The sequence below is a fragment of the Thunnus thynnus genome, chromosome 3 (assembly GCF_963924715.1).
Source record: "Thunnus thynnus chromosome 3, fThuThy2.1, whole genome shotgun sequence".
NCBI lineage: Eukaryota > Metazoa > Chordata > Actinopteri > Scombriformes > Scombridae > Thunnus > Thunnus thynnus.
Genome location: NC_089519.1, coordinates 18,856,332 through 18,881,584, shown reverse-complemented (window position 1 = coordinate 18,881,584; position 25,253 = coordinate 18,856,332). Strand labels below are relative to the sequence as shown.

Here is a 25,253-nt window from a genome sequence, read left to right as displayed (position 1 = left end):
GGTACATAGAGAGTGGGACAGTGTCATTGACAGACATATCTTGCTGAATCATGCCTACAGAAACTACAACACACAACAATGCAGAAGTGAGCATGTATTTCACAGCCAACGATGATTCACTCTTAATGGCATCTGTTCTAATGCTGGTAGCTGTCAGCAGGGGTACTAGAGTGGTTGACTTGCGGTCATTCACAGATCTGTGTGTAAGCACTTAAAACGAGGCAACCGCTCTAACTGCTCAAGTAAATACAGCTATATAATTCTGTATGTGTGTGTATGTACACTCTATATGACTACACCCACAGAGACCCAATTTGCCAAACATCCCTATCTGGATTCATGCGATGGAAGACAGCTGTGGCCATGTATATGTGTGTGTGTAAGTGTGTGTGGATGTGCGTTTTTGTTATCTCTTTGGGAGCTTTTCCGGTATAAACACTGACCTTGTCGGAACCAGTAGCCCTCATGGGGACCAAAGCCTGGTCCTAATGAGGCAAAATGTAATTTCTGGGATCCCGGTTAAGGTTAGATGTAAGATGTAAGATGTGAATTGAGGTTAGGTTAAAGTTTGGGTTTGTGTTTGGGTTAGGGTGTCCACAATGAATGGAAGTCAATGCAATGTCCTAACAAGGATAGCTGCGCAAACTTGTGTGTGTGTGTGGCTGTAGCTGTTCAGAGGTAATGTAATGAAAGCCATGGCTCCATTAGGACTCCTTTTCTGCAGAATCCCATCATACCACTCCGAGTGGAAAAAGAGAGATAGATAGATAGGCAGGCAGACACAGAGAGGCATAAGAGACACAGACAGAGGGGCAGAAAAGAGGGAGATGAAAATGTCAAAGGCTGCAGTGAAATCTGACCTCTTGGCGCATCAGGACCTCAGTGTAGGGGTCAGTGAGGAGGAGTGTGGGGCAGACCAAAGGGAGGGAGGGAAGGGGGTGTTTTGGAGGGAAATGAGAGATGAACAGGAGTGACGGCACAAGGCAGTGAGAGAAAGAAGGAAATATAGATGGCAAGCTGAAAAGAAAGTGGAGAGGGAATGGGGTGCAGTTACAGTATGTGGAGCTATAAAATGAGCAAGGCAATTATGGGATCATACAGTAAGCTTGAAAAAGGGATCTTCCTACATAGTGCTGAGTAAGAAATAGGTCATGTCATCTTGTCTTAAACACAAGTATTCTCTAGATATAAAACCAGAACATGCCAAACATGGATATTTTTGCTTAGAGGTAAACAGATTTATCATCAGTAAATCAGACCTCCTGCAGAAGATACAGACCTCTGTATCATCTGCAGGATTGTATTCATATTTTTGAAAGCTAATATCTAATGGTAATTATTTCCACAACTGAAGCCCAGAGATTTCACTTATCATCAGACTGCAGTAGCCACAAAATCTAGTCCTGAATTGATCTCTGCAGACTGAGCTCTAAGTATCCGCTATTCAACCACAGGAAAGTGGACTGGCACCGACAGAGGGGAGACAAATTATGACGCAGTCTCTGTATTGTTCAGACAGAAGAGAAAGCAGACTGCGGGAAGCAATAGCTCAACACCAGCCCAGAGCAGGGTGGCATGTAAATGCCCAGTGACACAGGTTCAGTGAGCCTGAGACATGGACATACAGCCACTTGGCTAGGAAGAAACTATTTTTTTGCAGAACAATCACACGAGAGACAGGCAGTATTTTTAGATCTGCAAGTAAGAGCTTCACATCACAGTGTCTTTTTGTCATTTTCTCTTTTTGTCTCACAATGGAGTTCTGCGCCATCTGCTATTACTGTGCTGAGCACTATATACTGACATTCTTTAGATTTATTCCACTTAAGGTTTTCTTACCTGTCTGTTCATATGCAACATCTCTTCTCATTTTCTCTGTCACAGAGACAAACAGCTTAAAGTTCGTTTGCAGAGATTTTGACGTATCCAATGCTGCAACTTCTGTGGCAACCTTAAAAAAGGGAGTTGTAGGGAATTTTGCTTGTGGTGGTCAAAGACTGGAAAATGCCATTTGAAAAACTTTGTTTCTGAAAAGACACTTGCTGTTGAGTTCTGCAAATAAAACCAAACCTATGACTCTAGGGCTGTATACCGCTACACTCTGACTAGAATTGTACCTTCCAGAGTACACTTCATACACTTTCTTGCAAGTCAGTTTTTCTTCCCCTACCATTTGTGCCTTCAAAAGCACAATTTTGAATGTACTCTCCTGTTATTCAATTTTTACGAGGAATCAATGTGACATGAATGGGAGGTGATGAACCCAGAGACTTCTCACCTAACTCTGTGGCTCTATGCAACTTTCTGGCATCTTAGTTCATTGCTGTGGTTACAGCACACACATTTACTTCAGCCTCACTGCTCTCTTCATCTGATAAACCCACTGTAAGCTACAGTCCCAGCATTAAACAGCAGACAGAAAAAATAGCCAATAACTGATAAAGAAAGTCAAATTTCTAGCAGTTTTTTTTTTTTACCAAGACAGAGCTAAAGTGAATATAAAGGTGTGTCCAAACTTTTGACTGGGACTGTTTGTCAAGGGGGCCAAAAATATGACTCTAAATGAATGCAAATGCTACTCTGTGTCTGCAAGATTTGAAAAAAGGCAAATGTTTGCTAACATGTTAGCCAAAAAAAACTTGATATGGTTATGTGGAATTTTTCTGCTTAAAGTGCCACCTGCCCAAAAAAATGCTGCGTTTTTTTAATGATGCTTTAGTACCACTCTTGGCCTGGTGAGGGTGTAAACAAAAGGGAAAAAGTACAGGCAGACCAACAGTAGGAGCCACCGGCGCCACAACAAGGACATGATCATTAATCAGCACTGCCACTTGTGATCAATCACTGGGGCCAAGTTGGAGTCACTGCTGCTGGGGACTGAACAAGGATCTCTGTAGAGACACCACCCAGGTGTCTAAGACAGTATGCTATATCCTACAGGGGATCCATACTAAGTGTGTTTACGGGTATTGGAAAGTATATGGGGAAAAAGAGAATTAAGAGTGAGCTGTGACAAGCCTGATAACTTGCCTCTTGTGACGAAACTAGCATAACACGCCCCAATCTCTGAACCAACCATTGGCAGTCGAGTTGTATTGTGCACAATGCAGGCACCAGCTTTTGACAAGGAAGAAGAATGCATGGGCAAAGCATGGCTCTGCTGCATTGATTTTGATACTTGAATTCTCCATTGTAAGTCACTGCACTTTATAACAATGTTATAAAGTGCAATGCTAAATAGGTGGAGTGCTCCTTTAACAAATTTGTGCATTCACATAAAACTGCTTTGTACCTCAATGTTGAATCAAAATATGCCTGTTATGTTACATCTGTGAAAGATGTACCTTTGAGCACAAAAATTTACTTCTCTTGAGAGTTCAAGGCCACATGGAAAATATTTTCTGTTTTCTGTGATTTGGGTGGATTGACCTTTAAACAGGTGCCAGCATACATCCCATTTTAGCCACTGAAGTAGTTGCCATGGATAATGAATAAAGCAAAAGTAAAGTAAGAGATAAAAAGACTCCAAGTAAAAGTACAACAATGCTTCTGTGTCAAAAGCTGATGAAGATCAGATCATAGGATCACAAATTAGGAGAGGTGCTTGTCCAAGTTCATCTGATGTCATACACTGGTAAGTATTTATGAGATAAGCTCTTATGAGGTAATATCTGTATGTACATAGATAGCGATCTCTGTAAAAGGTATGATATAAAAGAGTAAATTAACAGTTGTGCTCAAATTAGTTCAGTGTTCATTAGTTCTTTTTTGCCAGTTTAGTCTTTAAAGAGGTATTTAGATGTCAATAAAAATAAGAAAGCTTTTACAGGAAATTTAAGGAGAAATCTCTTTTGTACTTTCATTTTAAGATGCACACGTACACATGTTACAGTTAATGACTGGTTACTAATCTGCTCATTTTATCTCTGTGTGTAAGAACCGCATCAACGAATAGACATAACTATTTGGTTTCCCTGTGCATAATGTGCTCACTTAATCATCAGTACACAAACACACCTGTTTGAGCAGTGCCGCTTTCATATTTCAAGGCTGGTTATGCAAAAAACTCTTGAATGCATCGTATGCAATACATCGTATATGAGCACAGTGGCCCCACCCAAAAAGGATAAAGTGTGTGTCTATGTGTGTGTGTGTGTAGCACTACAGTCCATTACTGAAATCACATTAGCCTGAGAGAGTGCACTGAGACAGGAAACAACCACCATCTACTGTCTACTGACTCACTTTCTGCGAATACACAAACACACACACATCACACAGTCAATTATAGATAGTAAATTTGACATTAATTTTCTTGTTTATATCATATACAGTCATGAAAACAGACACATAGATATAAATGAATTGACCATAGATTAAATTGTTCCTATTAGGCTCATGTAGTTACAGCAATGAATCCATTTTTTAATCAAAGGGAGGAGAGGAGAAGAGGAAGCATATCTGAATATTGATATCTGATTTCCAGTCCAGACAAGGACAGAGAGAATTACAAGGAAAACCAGCCCAGCCCAGCAGTGGGCTGAGAGAGCACTTAGTGGACACACACACACACTTTACCCAGCGATGCATTATGGTGAAACAGCACCAAAAGCAACTACACTACAGTGTGTGTGAATATACTGTATGATAGACAAAGCACTATGAAACTACCAATATGCGGCACAGACTACCTATAAAAAACCTCAAGACCTCAAATACTCAGAACTATAATAGACTGATTGCAATAGGTCATGCTTTAGGTAGAAGGGCAAAAGGGACAACTCCTCAGAAGTCAGAATCAGGGATGATCTGCCTCTGGTGGTCCATCTAAACAGTAAACCTACAGATGTACATCAGAAGTTGCGATCATGCCTCACTGCAGCTTGCAATAGTAACCAGTGGAGTCCATGCAGGCCTGCTGGTGTTTATTTTGACGGCCATAACAACCACTGGAACAATTGGCCTATTTGGGTGTTATCACACTCCCCCGAACCACATCAGTGTGTCATCAGAACAGATTTTCTCTGCAGGGAAGCTTTGTTCACATTAGCAGCCTATCCGAACCCATTTTTATGCAGCATCTGTATGGATCTAGCAGATCACCAGCGCCGATGTGCTGAAGCACGGCAACGCCTTTGACTGCTCTCCCTGAGCGCGCACCATCAGCAGCGGCTGCTCTTTACACGGCTGACTGGGCCAGTCAATGCGGAGCGCAGGCTGCGGACAGACACCCACCTGCCGTATACGGTTCTGGTGCAGCGGCGGTGGTCCACCCTCGGGGGACGTGTTGCTCGAAGAGGCCATTTTCAAGTCACGGTCGGAGCCGCCGCCCCTGGAGAGACTTCCTTCAGGGCTACTTGACATTCTGTCTCGGGCTGACTGCTGCTTGAAGCGACGCTGTCAAGTCAGGGTCCTTTTGCCGGTGCAAGGTGGATTTCTGCGCGGGCCTCAGAATCCACACGGCTCGGCGGGGCCCGGGATCATTCTGCAGCGTTAGAGGGAGTCAGTGTTCAAACGTGCCAAAACCGATAAGACTGTAATTTTTGCAGGCTGTCAAACTAAAACGAGCGCGTTCAGAGATGCTCCCGGTGCACTGCTGTTGCCTGCGTGTGTTTGTGTGTGGAAATGTGCGCGCGCCTTAGATGCGCTTCCACGAAACTCCGCAGGATCAATGCTGCCTTCACGGACAGTCGGAAACTCTGTGAACGCACCTCGATTGTGATGACCAATATGCAGTACTGGATATTTCGGACAGCCCAGTCTTTGAAATAAGACCTGAAGGGAGGAGAGGCAATAGTAAACGCTATGTTGTGATTGGCTGATAAGCTCATGTGACTAATTAGAATAATGGCATGCCTAGTTTTTACACTTTAACCGCGTTTACTCATGCTATTTCCCAACATACTACATCACTAGTGATTATACACGGCTACAACAGCTTTACTCGTTTTTTCCCCGCAACTGAGCTGATATAGTGGTGCTCCACCTGGCTTAAAAATATAGATCTATTCGTAAATATTTTGTAACCAAATTATTCCCACGGGCACATAAATGCACCGACAAGAAGTAGTGCGCTCCTGTTTTGCTTCTGTTACCCCCACCCATATAATCATTTCCCCCACCCCTCAGAGCTTCTGCAGCAGTAGTAGCTTTAGAAGGAAAAGTTAACAGTGTGTGCTGTGTCATATGATTAAATTAAGACAGTAAAACTGCTTCCACACTTTTCAAATCATTGAAGCACTGGAACACTGGGTTGGGCTTTAATAATGTAATCTCCCGCCCAGTATTCTTACGCCCCCCACTTGGCCTGGGTCTCTTCTCTTAGCTGCAAATGTAATGGAGGTTGACAGGGCAAAATCAATAACTGTCTTGAAGACATTTAAAAACCAGGCAGGGTTTGAGTGTGGGGCTGAGTAGAGGAGTTGTAAGAAAACATGCTAAAAAGACAAAGACTTGTCAGCATTCAGATAGTCTTCAGAGTAAGGTTCATAGTGAGATTACGTTTAAAGTCAGTTTATCTTTCCTTTAAATGGCTTGAAAGAAGGTGTTGCCATGCAGTTATCATATGAATGAAGCATGTTTACACTTTCCTCTTATGGTTTGTCTAAGGAACCCCTTGTGACCACATCAATATTAAGCAAAAATGCTCTGAAATGTAGCCTCAGAAAACAGCAACAGAAAACATTCAATTTCAACACTATATCATCTATCTTTAGTCATTATCCCACTCGTCCAGAGAAATTTGCTGCAGATAGACATAAATTTGAATGATTAGCACAGGAATATTAGATGCACTTTATCGTACCAGTGTTTTGCTAGTCATCCACAGAAACTTCCTGGGAAAGGCTGGATCACCAACTGGACAAAACCCTGGGTTCACTGCGTGTCAGTTGCATTTTATAATTTGATTACTTTCAATACAATATCATTTAGGTCTGGTGTAATCTAATGGCCTTGTCTTGCAAAGGATCCCTACGTCAAGTTGTCTCACCTGATTAATTTTAGTTTATATTGCACTCACATTGTGCCTTTTTCCTAAATAAAGTTGTTCTATCAACACAGAATACTTGGAGCCAGGCAGTATTCAGTATATAAGAACTGTTTGGTTTTGGGTCCAGTGTGTTGTGTGCACTGCACTTGCTGGGAACTGAGAGGTAATGGGGCCTGTCAACAACTTTTCCCCCTAGCCTCCAAACAGCTTGAACCGGCCATGTTTTGTTGTTTTCTTTATGCTTCTATTTTCCTTTTTCATACAGCATGACATACACAGGCCTGATGCTGTTCTTTGCAAAGCTTTTACCCGATCAATGTAAATTACTGCTTAAGACTGCTGAGTTGTTTTTTTTTTGTGGGGGGGGGGGGGGGGGGGGCATAATGACTCAACGGGTATGATAAGGATATGTCTTTTGCAAACACTCATCTCAGGATGCTCATTTTTTATACTGTATGCAACACTGCCCTCTGTTTTTACTGCATGGTATCACACTCAAACCCCAATACTGTCCTACAAGCCATGTTTTATAAGATTAGATATTATGCCAGTTTCTGAACTAATTAACTAACACATTCTCCTTAAATTTATTGTACAGTTATGTAAATTCAAACTCATTAGATGAAGAATTCCCTGATATAATCTTGAATACAATAATTTTTAAAAAAAAAGACATGTTAAAAATATAAAAATATTTTATTAGACATCTACATGTACCTCAAACAAACAAGACATAATTGAACTGGTTCCAATCAATGACAGCAGCACCAAAAACCACCAAGAAACATTAACAATGTCAAACAACAGAGGACAATGACACATGGTGGGAAAAGCTTATAAGAGATAGAACTCAAGTGTACTTCTGAACCTTTTTAATGTGCAGAGAGTTGGTCCAGGTTGTCATGGCTGCGGCTGCAGAGGTGGGCCTCCAGAACTTCTCCAAACAAATTCCTCTTCAGCAAACTGTAGGCCATGGGTAAAAGTTGCTTGATGACCTTGTGGAAGTACTGGGGGAGACAAGAGACCAAAGATTATAAATGTATTTCCTCCCACTGCAATTGTTGTGGTTTTGCAAAATTACGGCCTTTGTATGGCCTAAAGCCACTATTCCCAACCTTGTGACATCACTAACAATACACTGAGGTAGCAAGGTGTAGAAATGAAGATAAGAACACTCGGAGATGATAATAATAATAATAATAATAATTATTAACAAGAACATACGTTTGCATGTAGGAAAGTAAAGACACCTTTAATATCTGAAGTTTATCTGTTTAAGAGAATGGTCAGGAAGCAGACAGACAGCGGATGTAATAAAATTAACCATTTTGAGACTCACATGGGATCCAAAGCAGAAGAGGTCTATTCCTAGCTCATAACCCATGCCGTAGTCACATTCATCATTAGCAAACTGAACAAATGTGATCATCTCCTGGAGAGGTCCAAAGGCTTTGACGCGCTCTTCGTCATTCCGTGCTTCAGCAATGGCCTTGCAGATCTTCTTGAGACCAGCTGGATACAGAGGAGGGAGAAAAGCAAGTCATTCCTCGTAGGGTAGATGGATTCATCAGAAGGAAGGAGACAAATGAGAAAAATATCAAAGATATCTTCAAGAACGTCAAGTTTTACTACTATTAACACATTATATAGGCTCACCATCTGTTTCTGGCAGTTCTCTGTATCCCACATCGTTCTTGTCTACAGGAACAACAATGCCGGCACCGTGGAATGTCTTGGTGACCACCTACGGTGTTACAAGAGGTTTCTCATTACCTATTGTCAGCTTGAACCAACATTTCTGTCCAAAGCCTATTACTTTAAAATCAGTGTTTTCTTCAGATGACCACTTTCAAATGAAACACTCAAATTGTCTAATTATACTACATTTTGCAGCTTTACATTGCAAGAGGGTTCTGATTATTTTAACTGAATTATATATAACTGTATATAAACTTATTATATAGTATGCAATAATGGGACATGATAGGTGAGAGGGAAATACAGGAAGGATAGAGGGGTGTGATTGGTTTATTCACTGCCACAATACCAAAGATGTTCCTTGACATATACGTAAATACCACATTAAACAGTATTGAATTATACTGGTTCATTTGCAGTGTAATGTAGTTTGGTAGTCCTGGGCATAGCAGCTGTATACGAGTTAGAAATTAGGAGAGTAATGACTGAGGTCCTCAAATAGGGCTGGGTAAACAACAACAAAAAAAGATTTTCCGATTCAAATCAGTTTTCATTTGAATGATTCGATATTGATTCATAAAATCCTGAGATTAATCTCTTAACATATGCCTTTTCCTGTGTATGCGTGAAGCTTTAACCCCGTTAGTCTCACATGGCCAGCCTTTCGTTCTTTGCACAACAAGATCTTGTGGCCAGATCTCTTTGAACCTCAGTTTAATCAAAAACCATGGTGGCAGCTGCTCCACTGAAGGCACCGCCAAGCCTGGTTGCATTTCAGGTTTAAAAATTATGAAGACAGAGAAGAGCTGGACAAAAGCAAAGCCATATGTAAGATTTGCAAAATGGAGGTGAAATATTGTGTCAATACCCACTGACTGTATAGGCTGTAGACTTGCATTATATTGTGTTGACTGCTGTAGTGCGTTTGTCATGTTTGATAAAAAGTACATTGATGTTACTGCTTTGGGGTCAATTCCTAATATAAGTATTATTAGTTTTAATAATGCACCAGGTTAGATGGTTCCTTTTACAATTTATAGCATTATAATATCCAAGCAAAATTGGTATTGTAACTGAAATACTGAAATATCCCTAACTGAATTGATATTGAATCAAAATAAAATTGGGGAAATCAGTATTGATACCCAGCCCTATCTTCAAACCATGTAGATAATTACATTTTTATTATATTGTGCAAGCTACCTTCTTGTCCCTCTGCTTCATGCCTTTGGTCTTCTGCTCTAGAGATAAACTCAGAGTCTCTGCCCTGTCTCTCAGCTTTGCCTCCAAACTTTCAAAAGCTTCTCCCCCTGCTTTCTGGCTGCCTCTTTCTTTCCTCTTCCGCAGCAGAAACAGGCTGTTGAAGAGCGGACAAAGGATCAACAATGAGACAGACAGAAAAAAGTCTTAATCAAGACCTCCACTTCCGTTCATGAAGACAAGGGAACATACACAGTAATGTAAATGATCATAATATGAACAGTATGTATTTTATCCAGATTTTCCACTATCAACACCCCTTTGCATTAATATTTTGGCAATTTTACATGTCGCTCTCAAGTTTGAATAAGCACCCAAGTGACTTTTTTAAGAATTATTTTTGATTATTTAACACCAGATTGACTCACAACAGCAATCTTACTAGGCCGAATCTAAAATCTGTAAAACTTAAAACATGGCACTAGTCTGAACTGAATGCCGTCAGAGTAACGATAAAGCTACAGCAGCACAAGGTAAAACATGCACAGAAAGAGATATAAATGTGTATCTTGTACTGCCTTCTAAGATCACTGTAATACATTTATTATCTCAATCTTCATCTCCTATGCACAAAGAAAATAAAACCTGTTTTATAAACTGTAGTAAGTTACATATACTGTGAAAGAGACAAGTATGTCTCTTGCACAGTATATAACACTGTGAAAGAGACGATTTTAAGTTATTGAGGGAATTCTTCTCATATCAGATCAGTCTATAAAACCTATTTTTGCCCTCATGGTGCAACCAGGGCAAAAGGGGTTAACAAAACCCCCTTTTGGCTCAGGCTGTGGCTCAGGAGGTAGAGCGGGTCGTCCACTAATCGGAAGATCGGCGGTTCGGTTCCCGGCTCGTCCAGTCCACATGTCGATTTGTCCTTGGGCAAGACACTTAACCCCAAATTGTGTGGATGTGTATGAATGATTAGATTTCCACTGATGGGCAGGTTGGGACCTTGCATGGTAGCCCCTGTACCATTAAGCGTATGAATGTGTGTGAATGGGTGAATGTGATTTGCAGTGTAAAAAGCGCTTTGAGTGGTTGGAAGACTAGCACTCTAAGAACGGCACAATAAATGAATATCCAGCAAAAAGCTTCACGAATCACATGTGAGCTGATATGAATGAAACAATAGTCACAACCTAACATCCTGTTTAATGCTTGTATACTGTCAGATATTATAGAACAGGCAGCAGATACAAAGTCCATGTCTGAAACAGACTTTAGGTTTTAACAAAGTAATCATATTTTAGAATGTACTTGATGACAGAGACTTATCCACTTGCTACTACTAGTGGCAAATGAAAAGTCCAGTGGCATATTAGGTTCTGCCTTCTGCCCAGTGTACTAAACTAGTTGTAATTTTATCATGTACTCTGAGATTTTAACATAACTGCCATTGCCAGATGGATAACATGCCTAGCTTCTTCTTATTTACCTGTCATCTAGAGTTGATCATATTGTATGGTAGACATTCAACCATCTTTCTGATCCATTTTTTCAAACAGGCAACTGAGACTGATCGCCAGTATAAAGAATGTGGTAAATATGTGTGGATCAGTACTCACTGGACAGCAGCAAACACGTTGTCCCCAATCTGTGTTATAGTGCAGCCCTTTTTGGCTTCGTTTTCCCCAACAAACGAGGGGAGGGAGTCTGGAGTATCTCTGGTGGAGTTGAGAAAAACAAAATTCAGTAAAAATGAACCAGAACCACCCACACGGGTGTAGTCATAGTTATTGTTTCCATGTCATAAGTCCCTCACTTGCTAGACTCTCACTGTAGCTGGTACAATAAGTGTTAAAAAATGTGTGTGTTCTGTACCTGTAGTAGCCGATGTGATGCCGGGTGTCCTCACTCCCCTGAAGTATGGTCTGAAACTCTGGTGGGTCATAAAAATACCTCCAGTGCAGATGGAAGTTCGGCTGGGGATTCTTGGAGTTTTTGTGAGATCCAGCCAGAATGTCAAAAGGACCGACCAGCCGCAAACCCAGTGTGTCTTTCAGCGCATCTATAAAAGATTAAAATTCATGAAAAAAATGCTGATACAGAAGTCAACTGAAATAAAGACACCAATCAAATTATGATAGTCCTTATGTTTTGTATATTTACTGTGTTTATATTTAGAAGTTTTTACAAAAATATATGAAATTCAACACATTTCAAAAAGCTCTTTATATATTGTTTATACACTGCTTTTTTGTTATGCTAGCAGCGTGGGTCTAGGGATGGTGACTTTGGTGACCCTTGACTTTTTTGTTCAGAGTGAAATGTCTAGACAACTATGGGTTAGACTGCCATGATATTTGGTACAGATATTCATGGTCCCCAGTGGATGAATTATAAAAACATTGATCCCCTGACCTTTCATCTACCACTCTCACTGGTCAAAAGTTTTGTTTGTCCAATCCAAGACAAAAACGCTGGTAGGTGTGTGTGAATGGGAGGCGAAACTGTAAAGCGCTTTAAAAGCATGATACAGATGCAGTTCTTTTACCATTTATGACTAAATACCTGCAAAACTAATGACTTGTCCATCAGCCTCAGCTGTACTTTATGATTAGTGCTAATTAGTAGTTAGCATGCTGACACACTGAACTAAAATAGTAAACATACCTATTAAACATCAACATGCCAGCAATGTTACTGTGAGCATGTTAGTATACTGATGTGAGGATTTAGCTCATGACATCACTGTGCTTCAGTACAGCCTCTCAGAGTCGCTGGCATGGTTGTAGACTCTTATGATTAATTCTTGTTATAACATGAATTTGTGTAAATACTTGAAAAGGAAAAGGTAAGTAAGGTGAAAGTATAAAGAACCTCATTCTTCAAATAGCTGCCTTTGTCCTTAATAAGACTTCACAAGACACACCCTGTTAAAAAAGTGAGCAGAGCAATAACTATAATAAGAATGAACAACAAAGAAGGAAAATGTCCAGCACAAGAAGAGGAAGATCTTTGTAGGATCAACATGTTCTGTGAATTCAAGGAAAGGTTTGGATGGTGTGTGTGGTGTTCTTAGCTTTGTCCCAATGCACTTGCTTTTTATGCCAAGTGTGCAGAGGCATGCTAATGTTAAAAATCCACTATAAAAGGTCACCTTCACCTAAGTCTGCACAACTTAAAATTTAAAAGAAAATGTCCAAATTCTCTGATTCCAGCTTCTCAAATGTAAACATTTTCTGGTTTCTTTAGTTTTCTATGACAGTTAAGTGAATATTGTTGGGTTGTGCACTGATGTGGACAAAACAAAATATTAACAGACCATTTTTTGACATTATAGACTAAACAAATAATTAATTAATTGAGAAAATAATCGACAGATTAATCGATAATGACAATAATCGTCTGTCCCACCAGCATTATTGTAACATGATATGCTGTTAAGAGTAAAAAGTATACCATGGGGGTTGTCAGGACAAAGCTCCTTGCAGAAATCCCAGAAATGGTACAGATCTTCTGGCATCTGAAGCTTGTACAGCTGCAGCATCTCATCACGTTGTTTTGAATCCACCCCTGCCAGTGGCATGGCTTTAGGAACATCTGCACGAGGTTTCTTCACCTCCCCATTGCCTGTACCCGACTCCTGGAAAAATGTTATTGTGAGAGAAACTGTTATGCACTCGCTTAAAAGCTAAAACTAATGTATGCGATTAAAACAGCCCTGCAATATATTGAACTGTGATGTAATATACTGAAAGGTGTCTCTGATATGTTCTCCACCCCATTTCTGTTAGTGAGAGAAGATTAAATATTCAATTCCACAGTAACACAAACTGCAGCCTCCACAAAACAGCTTTAACAAACATTATACGTTTCCACAAGGTAGGATTTATTGCAGCAGGGCTGTTATATTACACTGCAGTGGTTTTAGCTATGGTAAACTGGCTAGTGCAGATGTGTCTAAATCTTGTGTGAAACACTTGCTAACTAATGTTAGCACTCACAACCCAAGACAGCCACCCGTTTAATTGCACAAGACTTAACACAGAAAAGAGCTAGATGTGACGCAGCGCTGCTGATATCATCTTAAAAACTCAAAACGTAAAGTTATTAAGCAGTTTGTACGTGTGAGCGTTGCTGACCAAGCGGCTCTGCGGGAACAGTCAGCGGTGCTGCTGCCATGTTGTCCATAAGCGGGCCAAACACTTCACCCACTGCGTTTAACGGGAGTTGCTTTGTCGCCATTAAAACCACACGCAACATAGCTCGTTGGCTGGCAAAACCGTTTTTTAAATAAACTTGTCTGCAAGTAAATAGAGGTGGTCAAAGCGGTGTAAAATTACCTGAATGGGTTTGGGTTTTCTTTTTGCGCGCCCTGTCATCTTCTTCCTCTTGTCTTGTCGTCGGACTCTTCTTCTGCAGGTCTGAATCAGCAGCAACTGCGCCGAGTTGAAGCGCAAGTCCGCCCTCCAAAGGCCAGAATACTAACTGCAGAACTGAGTTCATTAAAGCTGATTTATAAATCAGAAATTAATGCATAAATAAATCAATAAATAAATACTATTAATAACAGTCTATATGCATTTTATATATTTATATATCGTATGTGTTTTTTAAAATTTTATTTATTTTATTTTATCTCAGTTTCACTGAGAGGAAGCCTCTCTTTTGAAGGAGCGCCATGATCCCATTCCTCACAGTTAAACACATTCACCCCTGGAAGCTGCCCAGTACAACCACAGTCTGATCTGCCGGCTGCTGAGCAGCTCCATTGAAGCAGTTGAGGTTAAGGGCCTTGCTCAAGGGCACCTCAGTGGTGGTAATGAGGGAGAAGCAGCGTAGACAACAAAAGGACTAAAAATTATACAGAGTAGGTGATATAAATCCATAAATGTACAAGGCTGTGTAAACAACACTGGTCCTACAAGGTGATACAAGTACAATCACCTTTCAGGCTCACATGGTACAGTATAATGTGCATGGTCATACTGGACAGCCACTGATTGCATTGATGTCTACTAGGCCAAAAAGCTCCACAGATGAGGTTTGCAAAAACAGTACTGTAGGGCATTATATAACAATGTCCTGAGAATATATACTGTAATATGTGTGGTGAATAACAGTTCTTCCCTTGACTTTTTAGTTTTCTGGCTAACCCTGCAATTTTGACCACAGACTATGAACATATTCATAGCGTTAGCACAATGTCAAAAATCTCCCACAGAGCTGTTGGCCTGTGACGATGCTTCATAGCTTGACGTCTGACTACTGACCGCATTAATTATAAAAAAGAAACACATCTGTAGAGCTCAATGTAAATCTGTCAGAGTGCATCAAAGGTTGGACAAAAAAATAAATAGTATAAAACATAAAAGTTACATAAAACATCCAAGGTCTTTATTGCAAACTTTTATATATGGATACACATTTACATTTTCAAATCTGCATACAAATTTGCAAATCCCAGTTTGCATTAGTACATTTGGATATGCATTCATAAAACTAGAGAAAAATGCAGGTACATGGATATGAACAAATTCATTTTCCAGGCTTCTGCAGCTTCAGTCCTTAATAAAAGTAAGGAAATAGATCAATATATTTGTTTATATTTGTTTTATGAGACTTTATATTGCTGACGGGGTTAACAATGGACATGCTACAGGGTATATATAAATGCAGTATTGCTTTTATTAGTCACAATTATTGCATGTCCCATGAACACATTTAGTAGTCAAAGTTCAAATGCATGAACACTTGGTCCAGATTTAGTCAACACATGTCCAAGAGAGTATGCTGTAGGCAGGTCAAGTTCCTTTTTGTTTCCAAAGCTAGGTGTTAATCATCTGTCCAGCTCTCTATTCATCTGTCTGAGAATCTTCCTCATTGTTTTTGTGTGTTTCCATGGTTAAAGTGCAACTATTCTCACTGATTCCTTCCTGCGCTTCCACAGCAAGATGCAGCCAATTTTCTCTGTTCTTCTTACAACCGTTCAGCAGTGGAGAGCAGTTGTCAAACAGTCTTGATACAGCCTGAGGGAGACAGGGAGTATGATGATTGGAGTGATAGAAAAGTGAAAATCAGAGCCGTGAACAAGAAAATAAGATAGCAGTAACACCAATGTTGTGGTATTTTTGTTTTCCTTATCAACATGCATAGAGACACATACATGTACCATATGCACATTCACACACATACGAGACCAGCAGCAACAACACACCTTGTAGAGTGGATAACAGATCTCATCAATGTATTCCACTTGCATGTACGGCAGTCGTGTGCTGTTTTCTCTGTTCATGATGTCCTTTTGACAAAAGAGAGTTTAAACGTTTTGTAAGAATAGGACTGTTTCATAGGAGATTAGATCACTTTTCTAACATGCAAAAATATAGTTAAATTAGCTCTAAACAATTGTGATCCTATCAATTAGATATATGCATACTTCTTGGGCAATACCTATGCTACCACTACTATGTTCGAAAAGTAGAAAGATATGTGTATTTCTCAAAAGAACAGTGTTTGGCACCATGATGTCAAGGCAAAACTTACAATGGGCTTGATTTTGAACTCCTTTTTTTCTTTGTCCCCTTGTGCAAAGAACTCCATGGCAACCAGGCTGGCGATCTGTTTTGGAGGAAAGGGAAGGTATGATGTACTCATAATGACTAAGCTATACAGTGTGAAGTGTTCATTCAATGACAACCTGTGTGTGAGGCCTACCCTTTTCTGTTCAGGCCAAGGCTTTGTGATAGCAGAGAGGTCACTGGCTGTCATCAACATTGATCTGATGGGTGAAAAAATATCTTAAAGGACTGCAACTTGTTCCACCCCATCACAGACATCAGTATCATATCTTCCTGATTCTAATTTATTTCATTCTCACCTCAGCAGATCTCTTTGTTTCTCACTCTTCCAGTTCACTTTGCTTTTCTTACTGAGAGAAAAGAATTCTTTTCTTCTCCTAGAAAAAAAAAACACAGCCACAAAAATATGTTTAAGGGTATCAGAGTTAAAACAAGACTTACACAATGCTTGGCTTTTACAGCAAGTTCAACATACTCCATGTAGACGGCCAAGTCTGTGGCGAGGATTGCCCTTTTGATCATATGTAGTGCAGTTCTGTGGTCCTCTGTAGAGAGGCCGCTGAGAATCTGACTCCCCTGTGAGAGGACGAGAGAGAAAGAGGAACAGTGAGAGAGTGTTAGGACAATGCAAAGACCCTGTGAACACTAGATATATGCAGAGACATAAAGGCAGAGAGACAAGCTGTGTCTACACTGTGAAAACTTAAATGGAGATATTCAAGATTTTCTCTAGGAAAATATTTTGGAAAATTATTGCTCTCTGTATAATATTTCATTAATGAAGAAACACAAGTGCGATATTGCTATCAAACTACCAAAATAAATACCAAATAAAGCTGAACTGATGACTGTAAGACACAGAAAGACAGCTACAGTTTACAGAGGGTAAGGATTCAACCCATGAAGAAAGAAATACAGCAAAAAATCCAAAACTGTGATGACTGGAAACTAGACTGGAATATGTTATGGTTTACAAGTGATTGTATTCAAAGAAAAATACCTAGCAGGTAGCATATTGATTGAAATATGGGAGATGGGTGTGAATGAATGAAAAGATGAATGAATGAAGGCTTACAGTGTTATTGAGGATGAACAGGCACAAGTTGTAGTGGTGGTTCTCAAGAGAAGAGTGGCCATACAGCTGAGCTAAAGGCTGTTGACTCCTGAGAGAGAGAGAGAGAGAGAGAGAGAGAGAGAGAGAGAGAGAGAGAGAGAGAGAGAGAGAGAGAGAGAGAGAGAGAGAGAGAGAGAGAGAGAGAGAAAGAGAAATTACATTTGCTGCAAATACGGTTCAGTGACTGTCAACTGAAAGAGCAACCACTATAATACAGAATAAATACAAATGACATAGAAATAAATGTGGTCATCCATTACATGACTTAATTGAGTAGTTAAGATAGAGATTGGTCTAAACAAGTAATGTTTACCTTTCTATGTACGAGTTACTGACACCTCTGTGGTCGAGATCATGATTCAGAGTGGCTATCATCAGTGCAAAGATCTCTAGACGGGAGAAAATACCCTGTAATGCACACAGAGAGAGGTACAGAGAGGGAGAGACGGAAAAGTTATTTACCTCTCTCTCACAACAAAAACCTGTTTAATTTTTGTAAATTTCTGCATGTTTTCACATTGAACTTTGTCATCCCAGGAAAGACTACACACTTAACTCCATAGTAAAATCAAAGGGGAGAATGTAGTGCAAGTGCTGTGTATTTTTATCTGGTTATTTGGATCCTAAATCGAATAATAAAAGCATTTCACACAGAGATTCATACTGTTCTATAGTAATTAAAGTAAGGAAAAGTTTATTGACATTGCAGCTTTCAAGAATGAGCATCTGCACAAAATGTGCCACTGAAAAAAGAAAAACTGAAACACACTGCACAGAACATTAAGATAATTTAGTAAACTGTTGTTTAGGAAGGTTTAAATACTGCTGGATGCATAGGAGTGGAGTATTTTGAACTGGTGGCAGTTTCTCCAACACTGACTTGTCTATATGTGGCCATGTGAAAAGAGAACCAGAAATGTTTCTAAGTTGGAATGCATATTCACATGCTGATGAAGGTCCAATGCAAAGACTTGGCCAAATCCATGACTAATGGGCTCTGTAACACTTGTGGACTTTATGTCCACGAGCACCTTCACATCAAACAAATGTAAGAAACCAGTTTATTGTAATTCCATTAACTTCTGCAACCCACAATAAGATCCAATGGGGAAAACATGATGAAAAATCAAACATGATGGACACCATTTCATAGCACTATAATACACACTCACAACTAATCATGAAGCTACAGAATGGCTGAAAAAAGTGAGCGACAGAGGTCACTTAAGCAGAGATTTAGCCTGGTGTGTGATCCACATGGAAAGCAGTTAAGAGGTTTTGGTAAGGTCAACAATTAATCCTCTTTCAAATAATTAGGACTGTTCTGTACCGGAGAAACCCTGCAGTCCTTGAATAACTGCTCCACAAACTTTAAAATAGTTACACTTCACAAGAATCTCCAATTTCTTTGTGTTAGCTTCATTTTCAGTATGCTAATAAGCTCAAAAAAATTATTGTATCACTTAATCCAACCTCTTTCTTTCATTGATGTTATTTTATAAATAAAAAATGAAAATTATCATGCAAAGGTTTAGGATCCAAAATATTTCCAGGGAATGTTGTCAAACATTCTAGTTTGGCATCCTAAAAAGAGTTATCATTGGATATGGGTGTTTTGGTACCGGTGAGTATTACATATATGCACTCAAGCAAAAACACACAAACACTTGCATGCACCAACCTGGAGCTCATCTGTTACCATGAGCATAGCAAACATGCTTTGAGCAGTACTCAGCGCATGGTTCCAATTGTGATAAGGCACGTTGTTTCTGTAACCACGTCTCACGGTGAGGACCCACTGGCAGAGATTCTGCAGGAGAGCGAGATCAGAAGAGTGATCAGTTCTTTAGGGATCAGTTAGGATGACCTGAAATAATTATGCATTTATTATTTTAATTTTCAACTGCAGTTTTCCATAAAAACATATACCTTATCATCTGTTATATGTGATTACTCTACTCTCTACTCTCATTGTTAAACAAATGTGCTACTCTTCTCTTCTGGAAAGACTGCCATGAAGCCTGGTCATTAGAGGGTCATGAACCTTGTAATCAATCTTGAAATCCTGCACCAGATTGAGGTCCAGGAACATCCGAATGGTGGCCTGTGTGGTGAGGTCCTCTGGCAGGCCAAAATCAGAGAAATGGAAGTCTAGAATATGCAGTGACTCGGCAGAAGGAATGGTGACCTCCTGAAAACAGATGACCACAAAAAAACATTGAAACAGAACATCCAATCACCCACAAGCACAAGTACAACTGCAAACACGATTTCTTTTTCTACCTCTTGCCAACACAGTACACGTGCAAGGGAAGACATCTAGGTTTAACATAGGTGATGACCTTTGCCACCCACAAGCAGTGATAGCAGCTAATCAAGAGCCTTAAGTTGGTAAAGCATTAGATTTACGTTAGTATTAAAGCCAGTTAGTCTGACCTGCAGAAATAAACCGGGCGTCATTCTGGGACTACTGACAGGATGATAAAAATAGGAAGTGTTTATTATAGAGGAAATGAAAAATGATAACTATGGAGCATGTAGAAGGAGGATAAAAGAAAAATAAGAAAATGATTTGTTTTTAAATGTTTGTCCTCTTTCTAGTAAAGATGACTAATTATTCACAGGCATGATATTACACTGATAAAGCATGAAGAAGTGAAAAGGTGTGACAAAAGAGAACACAGGGAAAATGATCATAGAGAGAGTAGTCATCGCTATTAAAGAAAGTTAGGAGTTACCTGCAATGCCTGGATTTCCTCTTCTGCTGCAGTGATGTGGTAGGCAAGAACCTACAGGGGGAAGAGTGAAGACACACGCAAATGTCTGAATAGGTTCAATAGGTCTGAATAGACTCCAAGCTAAAGATCTGAGTGGTATAGCAAAAGTGTAAAGTAGTTCACTGACCTCTTGTGTGACTTCTATACTGGCTCTCCGCTCCTCTGTGATCTGGACAGCCTGAACATACTGCAGAGCCAGGCCGCAGTACACTGCCAGGTCCTCCAGCAGGCGCTCATCATATCTGTTAAAAGCCTCCATCTCATCTGAGTCTCTGCTCACTTTGTTCATCAGTTGGCACACAGCTAAAAGACAATAAAGAAACAGTTGAACTGTGTGAGAAAGATCTTTAGGAGGTACAGAATGGACTTTGGTAGAAAAACCAGGACTGATTGAGGGTGGATATATCAAAGATAACTGTGTCTGCCTGCATCTCTTCTGTGTATCCAGCTCGTGATCTTGTAGTTTTTAAGGGTAAAATCTATATCTAAATCTATAGTCACACTACTAGCCAATAGCTGAGCCAAACAGCATCAAGTATGTTTATCGTGCAAAATAGGAATGAATGTAGCATAGAGTTTATATTCATTTGTTATGTAAAATTATGTGTACAACTGAGATTGGTGAAAAATAATTGTCATTGAAGAGACTGACTTACCAATAACATTCTCAGAACTCTCATTCCTGACAGGGCAGCAGATCAGACTCTTAATTGATCCCTCAGAACTCTCTGACATATTAAGGGTTTCCATAGCGACCAGAGTTCGAAGGGCATATGATGGGTCTATATCGCTGATGTCAAGCTCCCTGAAAAATTATATAGATGGATACTATAATATGTCTAGTGTCAGATAAATAAAATATCATTTGATTGAAACATATTCTATTATACAACCACTATTAAAAAATTAATATTAGCAAAAGTCTGTCAACATAGCTATCAATCAACCAATAATCATTCATGTGTTTTATCAGTCTAGCATTGAGCAGTCAGAACCTTCTGTAGATCTGGCAGGTTGATCCGAGCTCCTCACATTCCAAGTGGATCACGTGGGAAAAAGAAATCTGAAATAAAACCACCGGAACAACAAAAAATACATTATGTTAAGAAAAAAACTTGATTCATCCTGTTATAAACAAGACAACAAAAACAGGCAATCCAAGGATAGCACACCTTGTCTTCCTGATTAGGGATGAAGATGGTGCAGTACTGAGCATGTGTGAAGGGCATGATGGTGGCAGCCATCTTACTCAGCAGAACATCAAAGGAGTGGTGCTCCTTTGATAGTACTTGTGCCATCTTTATCAAGGCCTGACACACACACACACACACACACACAGATAAAATTCTGTAAACATCGACAACATAATAGATCCATCAGTGTACCAATAGTGTATAGACAAAATATAGTACAGTATACCCAAACAGGTTCTTAGGGTATAACAACACTTCACAGTGCAAAAGCCCAACACCCACACATGATTATGCAGCCTGATAATGAGAGAGTGACAGTGAGTTTCATAATGTTCTTAGGTGCTGTTACCTGGCTGCGTTTGGCCTCCTGTCTTGAGCTTTCATACAGCTGGATGTTGTCCAGGACCATCCCCAATACATCCATATGATTGGACAGCACCTGGCCAATCAGAGCCAAAAGTCAAATTCATTACTGGCAGGCAGCTATTAGTCATTTGTTGTTAAAAAGCATTATTCATTTTCATTTAAAGAAAAGCATATGTGGTTCGCTTTAAAACAGGATGCTTACTGTATATTCCATGTGTATTTATGTTCATAAACAGGCTACAACAACTACATAATCTGAGTACACGCTCTGCCAATAGACAAGAGCTCTAACATTTGATGCACAATAATAATTACTCAAATATGACAGATCCAAACCTCGTGACCCCTCACCTTTTCATCCATGTTGGTAAAAACAGAAACTGATCCATTGCTGCTATGTCTCTTGTTGATCATTACCACTACACCTACCACCTGTTCACAAAAAAATTATCATTATTATAATCTCTGCTACAATATATTACAGCTGACTCCAAACTGTGTTTATATGTTTGATTAAGTTAGAAGCATGTAAAAACACACAAATAAATGTTACCTCTCCTCCATGGTTCTTGATGGGCACACACAGAACAGTCTTAATCTTTGCTGACTGGTCGTCTTCGAAGTCAAACCTGGGGTCCTGAGGAGGTAAACAGATTACTTAACATTGCGCATAAAATGTGTCAATAAGATGTTTATATTCAACATTTTTTCATGAGCTATTTGCTGAATATTCTTCATGTGAAGTCCGTTTCTACTTTGCTCACTTGATGGTGTGTAATACATTATTGTATGTTAATTTGTAATAATAAGTAATTTGAAAGCAGACAATAACATTTACCAAATCTCCACTCTGGCCAGGAATACACACATTCCTCTGTAACCTTGAGGTCACACAGGTTATAAGGAACCACCCACCCACAGGTGCACTGACTGGGGATTACCTGGTGTCTAACTCTGCAAAAGGTTGGCACTGATTCCTAATCACATTGGTGTCAAGGAAAAGGAGGTGGTGTGGGCACCACCTATAAGCTCTTTAGTGAGCTGTGCCATCTTCCCTCTCTGTGTGAGTGTGTGTATATGAGCAGGTGTGGGCAAAGACAGGACACACTGTAGCGTAGAGCATCCCTGTCTCTATAATCAGAGGTTAATCGGTGGAAGAGCTCTCTAAAAGGATTAGAAGCAGGTGCGTCATCTGGTATCCCATACACACCCCCACCCTCCATGAAATAGCCATGTCATCATTTGAAAACAGGTTATTAGGAAATAGGTGACTCTGTTACTGTACAGCCTTCATTCCTCATTTAAAATATTCCAACCTGCTCCCTAAAATGAACTTTGTAGAAACTTGACTGCTGTGTGTTGAGCAGAGCTTAACACAAATTGCAGAGCCATGACAGCTATAACTAAGGTGTCAGATTACCTCAGATACATCTCTCAGGTTCATTGGTGACCCTGTAGCCAGTACACATCCCATGATGCCTTTCACCAGCTCCATATGTGGATGGCTACAGAGACCCTCACTCAAGCCCCCCAGTGCTGTTGGGTCAGTCACTTCCTCCAAGGTGCTCCCTCCACTACAGGCTTTTTTTACCAGGGAGAGGGAGACTCCTTCAGCTGCAAGTAGCTCCCCAGCATGCAGGACAGCCCCCTGGCAGAGCTCTGCCACAGAGCCCATCCGACTGAGGCCTCCTCTCAGGAGCTCCATCATCCATGGGCATCCCTCACCATAGCCACAGGCAGCAGTCTTTGTAGCGGTGGGACGCAGAGGCTGAGGAGAGTTGTGTACGTCGGCAGAGCATGGACAAATAGGAGAAAGGGGACGAATGGGAGAAATAGAGCAGCGGGAAGAGCGAGGAGAGCAGGAGGTGTGAGGTGTGCCCAGTGCATCTGGACTGAAGCGATCCATCCCCTCAGTGGCACTGAGATTGGAGGTGAGGGGTCTGAGCTTGTCCATTATGGATGAGATGTTCAGGTGTGAGCTGGTCAATGGTGAGGAAGCTCTGCGATGATGACCCTTCATGAGCAGGTCAGAGTAGTCAGAGCTGCTCCTTGGAAGCCTGGGCAGCAGTGGAGACATCTCTGCCTGTGGACCACTGACCATGAAATCAGAGTCATGAGAGATTACATGATTGATTTGCTGAGAAAGCACAATCAGAGCATGGAAAATTCATTTTTTTGCACTGCTTTTTAATATTTTCAAATTGGCTTATGGTCATAAACATTACCAAAGGCTCTACTATTAAGTGCACTCTCAAAGCGCCTTGTGGTGCGTCATGAATCAAGTCAAGTCAAATTTATTTATATAGCACATTTCATAAGCCAGGCGTAAACTCAATGAGTGACTTTTCACATTTAGAGAATCTAATCTAGTTTCAGCTATCATTTAAAAACAGAAGTTAAATATCTTACGCTGAAGCTCTGCGTAAAAAGTACGCCCTGGTAAAATCGGAGTTGTCATCCAGCCATGCCACTTGCTCGCTTTGCGTGCCGTCTCCAAACCTCCAGCGACGCGTCTTGGAGCGGGGGCTCCACAGCGGGGAGAAGAACCAACCCATGCCCTTCACCATCTGCGGCTCAGTTACCGTTTCCCTACGGAAGGACTCCTCTATCCCTGCGGCGGGAGATGCCCCTGGAATCGCACGCTCCATGAACCCCAGCACTTCGGAGTAGAGGCAGGGCATCCCCTCGCTCAGGTAAAGAGAAAAAAGGTCAGCTAAACTCAGTTTTTGCGCCTGATGAGTTACCTCGGAGAAAGATGTGCCATGTTGAGAGGTAGACTAACTCTCCGAGAGAGAAGAGAGGTGTCTATCGGGAGGCCCGTGGACAGATTGAGTCCGGGTAATCCCCTGACAGACTTGAAAAAACTCCCGTTACAGAATTAATGGATCCGGTCCAACCTCGGACTTGCTCCATTACATAAGTCACCCACCTACACTAATTTTGCTAAGTAGTAGGCTACCTGAAGAAAGTGTGTGTTAAGTAGGTAAAAGTAAGAAGTACCAATACAGCAATGTAAAAATACTCCATAACAAGTAAAAATCCTGCATGAAAAATCCTACTTAAGTAAAAGTACATAAGTATTATCAGCTAAATGTAAAGTGTGGTATCGTCGCTCTGACTGATACATTATTATATATGAAATCATTAGATTATTAATACTGAAGAATCAGTGTGCAAGAGGCATGTTACTGTTGTAACTGCTGGAGGTGGAGCTAGTTTCAACTACTTTATATACAGTTAGCCAGTTTAGTTCAGTGGTTCCCAACCTAGGCGTCGGGTCCCTTTAAAGGGTCACCAGATAAATCTGAGGGGTCGTTTGATGATTAATGG

General features: G+C 40.4%; 3 protein-coding genes across 5 annotated transcripts in view; all 3 read right to left on the bottom strand.

Moving 5' to 3' along the window:
* ank2a (ankyrin 2a, neuronal) overlaps window positions 1-5,610 on the bottom strand; it is a 142,455-nt gene extending 136,845 nt beyond the window's left edge. For all 3 annotated transcript variants that reach the window (XM_067584553.1, XM_067584556.1, XM_067584554.1), the window contains exon 1: window positions 5,236-5,610. In XM_067584553.1, coding sequence (XP_067440654.1) covers window positions 5,236-5,364 — 129 coding nt within the window. In that variant the 5' untranslated portion in view covers window positions 5,365-5,610. The remainder of the gene's footprint in view (window positions 1-5,235) is intronic.
* A 2,058-nt stretch (window positions 5,611-7,668) lies between these two features.
* hpf1 (histone PARylation factor 1) lies at window positions 7,669-14,344 on the bottom strand. Its single transcript, XM_067584548.1, has 8 exons — window positions 14,236-14,344; window positions 13,352-13,535; window positions 11,771-11,957; window positions 11,515-11,613; window positions 9,893-10,046; window positions 8,648-8,735; window positions 8,331-8,503; window positions 7,669-7,998 (listed from the first exon to the last, which is right to left on the bottom strand). The coding sequence occupies exons 1-8, from the start codon at window positions 14,272-14,274 to the stop codon at window positions 7,864-7,866; spliced, it is 1,059 nt and encodes a 352-aa protein (XP_067440649.1). The 5' UTR covers window positions 14,275-14,344; the 3' UTR covers window positions 7,669-7,863.
* A 923-nt stretch (window positions 14,345-15,267) lies between these two features.
* On the bottom strand, window positions 15,268-24,968 carry pde5aa (phosphodiesterase 5A, cGMP-specific, a). The gene is made up of 20 exons (XM_067584547.1): window positions 24,333-24,968; window positions 23,344-24,016; window positions 22,477-22,560; window positions 22,275-22,355; window positions 21,907-21,996; window positions 21,537-21,674; window positions 21,360-21,427; window positions 21,021-21,169; window positions 20,492-20,667; window positions 20,326-20,376; window positions 19,632-19,778; window positions 19,269-19,397; window positions 17,901-17,995; window positions 17,549-17,636; window positions 16,949-17,049; window positions 16,773-16,850; window positions 16,610-16,673; window positions 16,439-16,513; window positions 16,110-16,193; window positions 15,268-15,921 (listed from the first exon to the last, which is right to left on the bottom strand). The coding sequence occupies exons 1-20, from the start codon at window positions 24,602-24,604 to the stop codon at window positions 15,748-15,750; spliced, it is 2,817 nt and encodes a 938-aa protein (XP_067440648.1). The 5' UTR covers window positions 24,605-24,968; the 3' UTR covers window positions 15,268-15,747.
* Window positions 24,969-25,253: the final 285 nt, after the last annotated feature.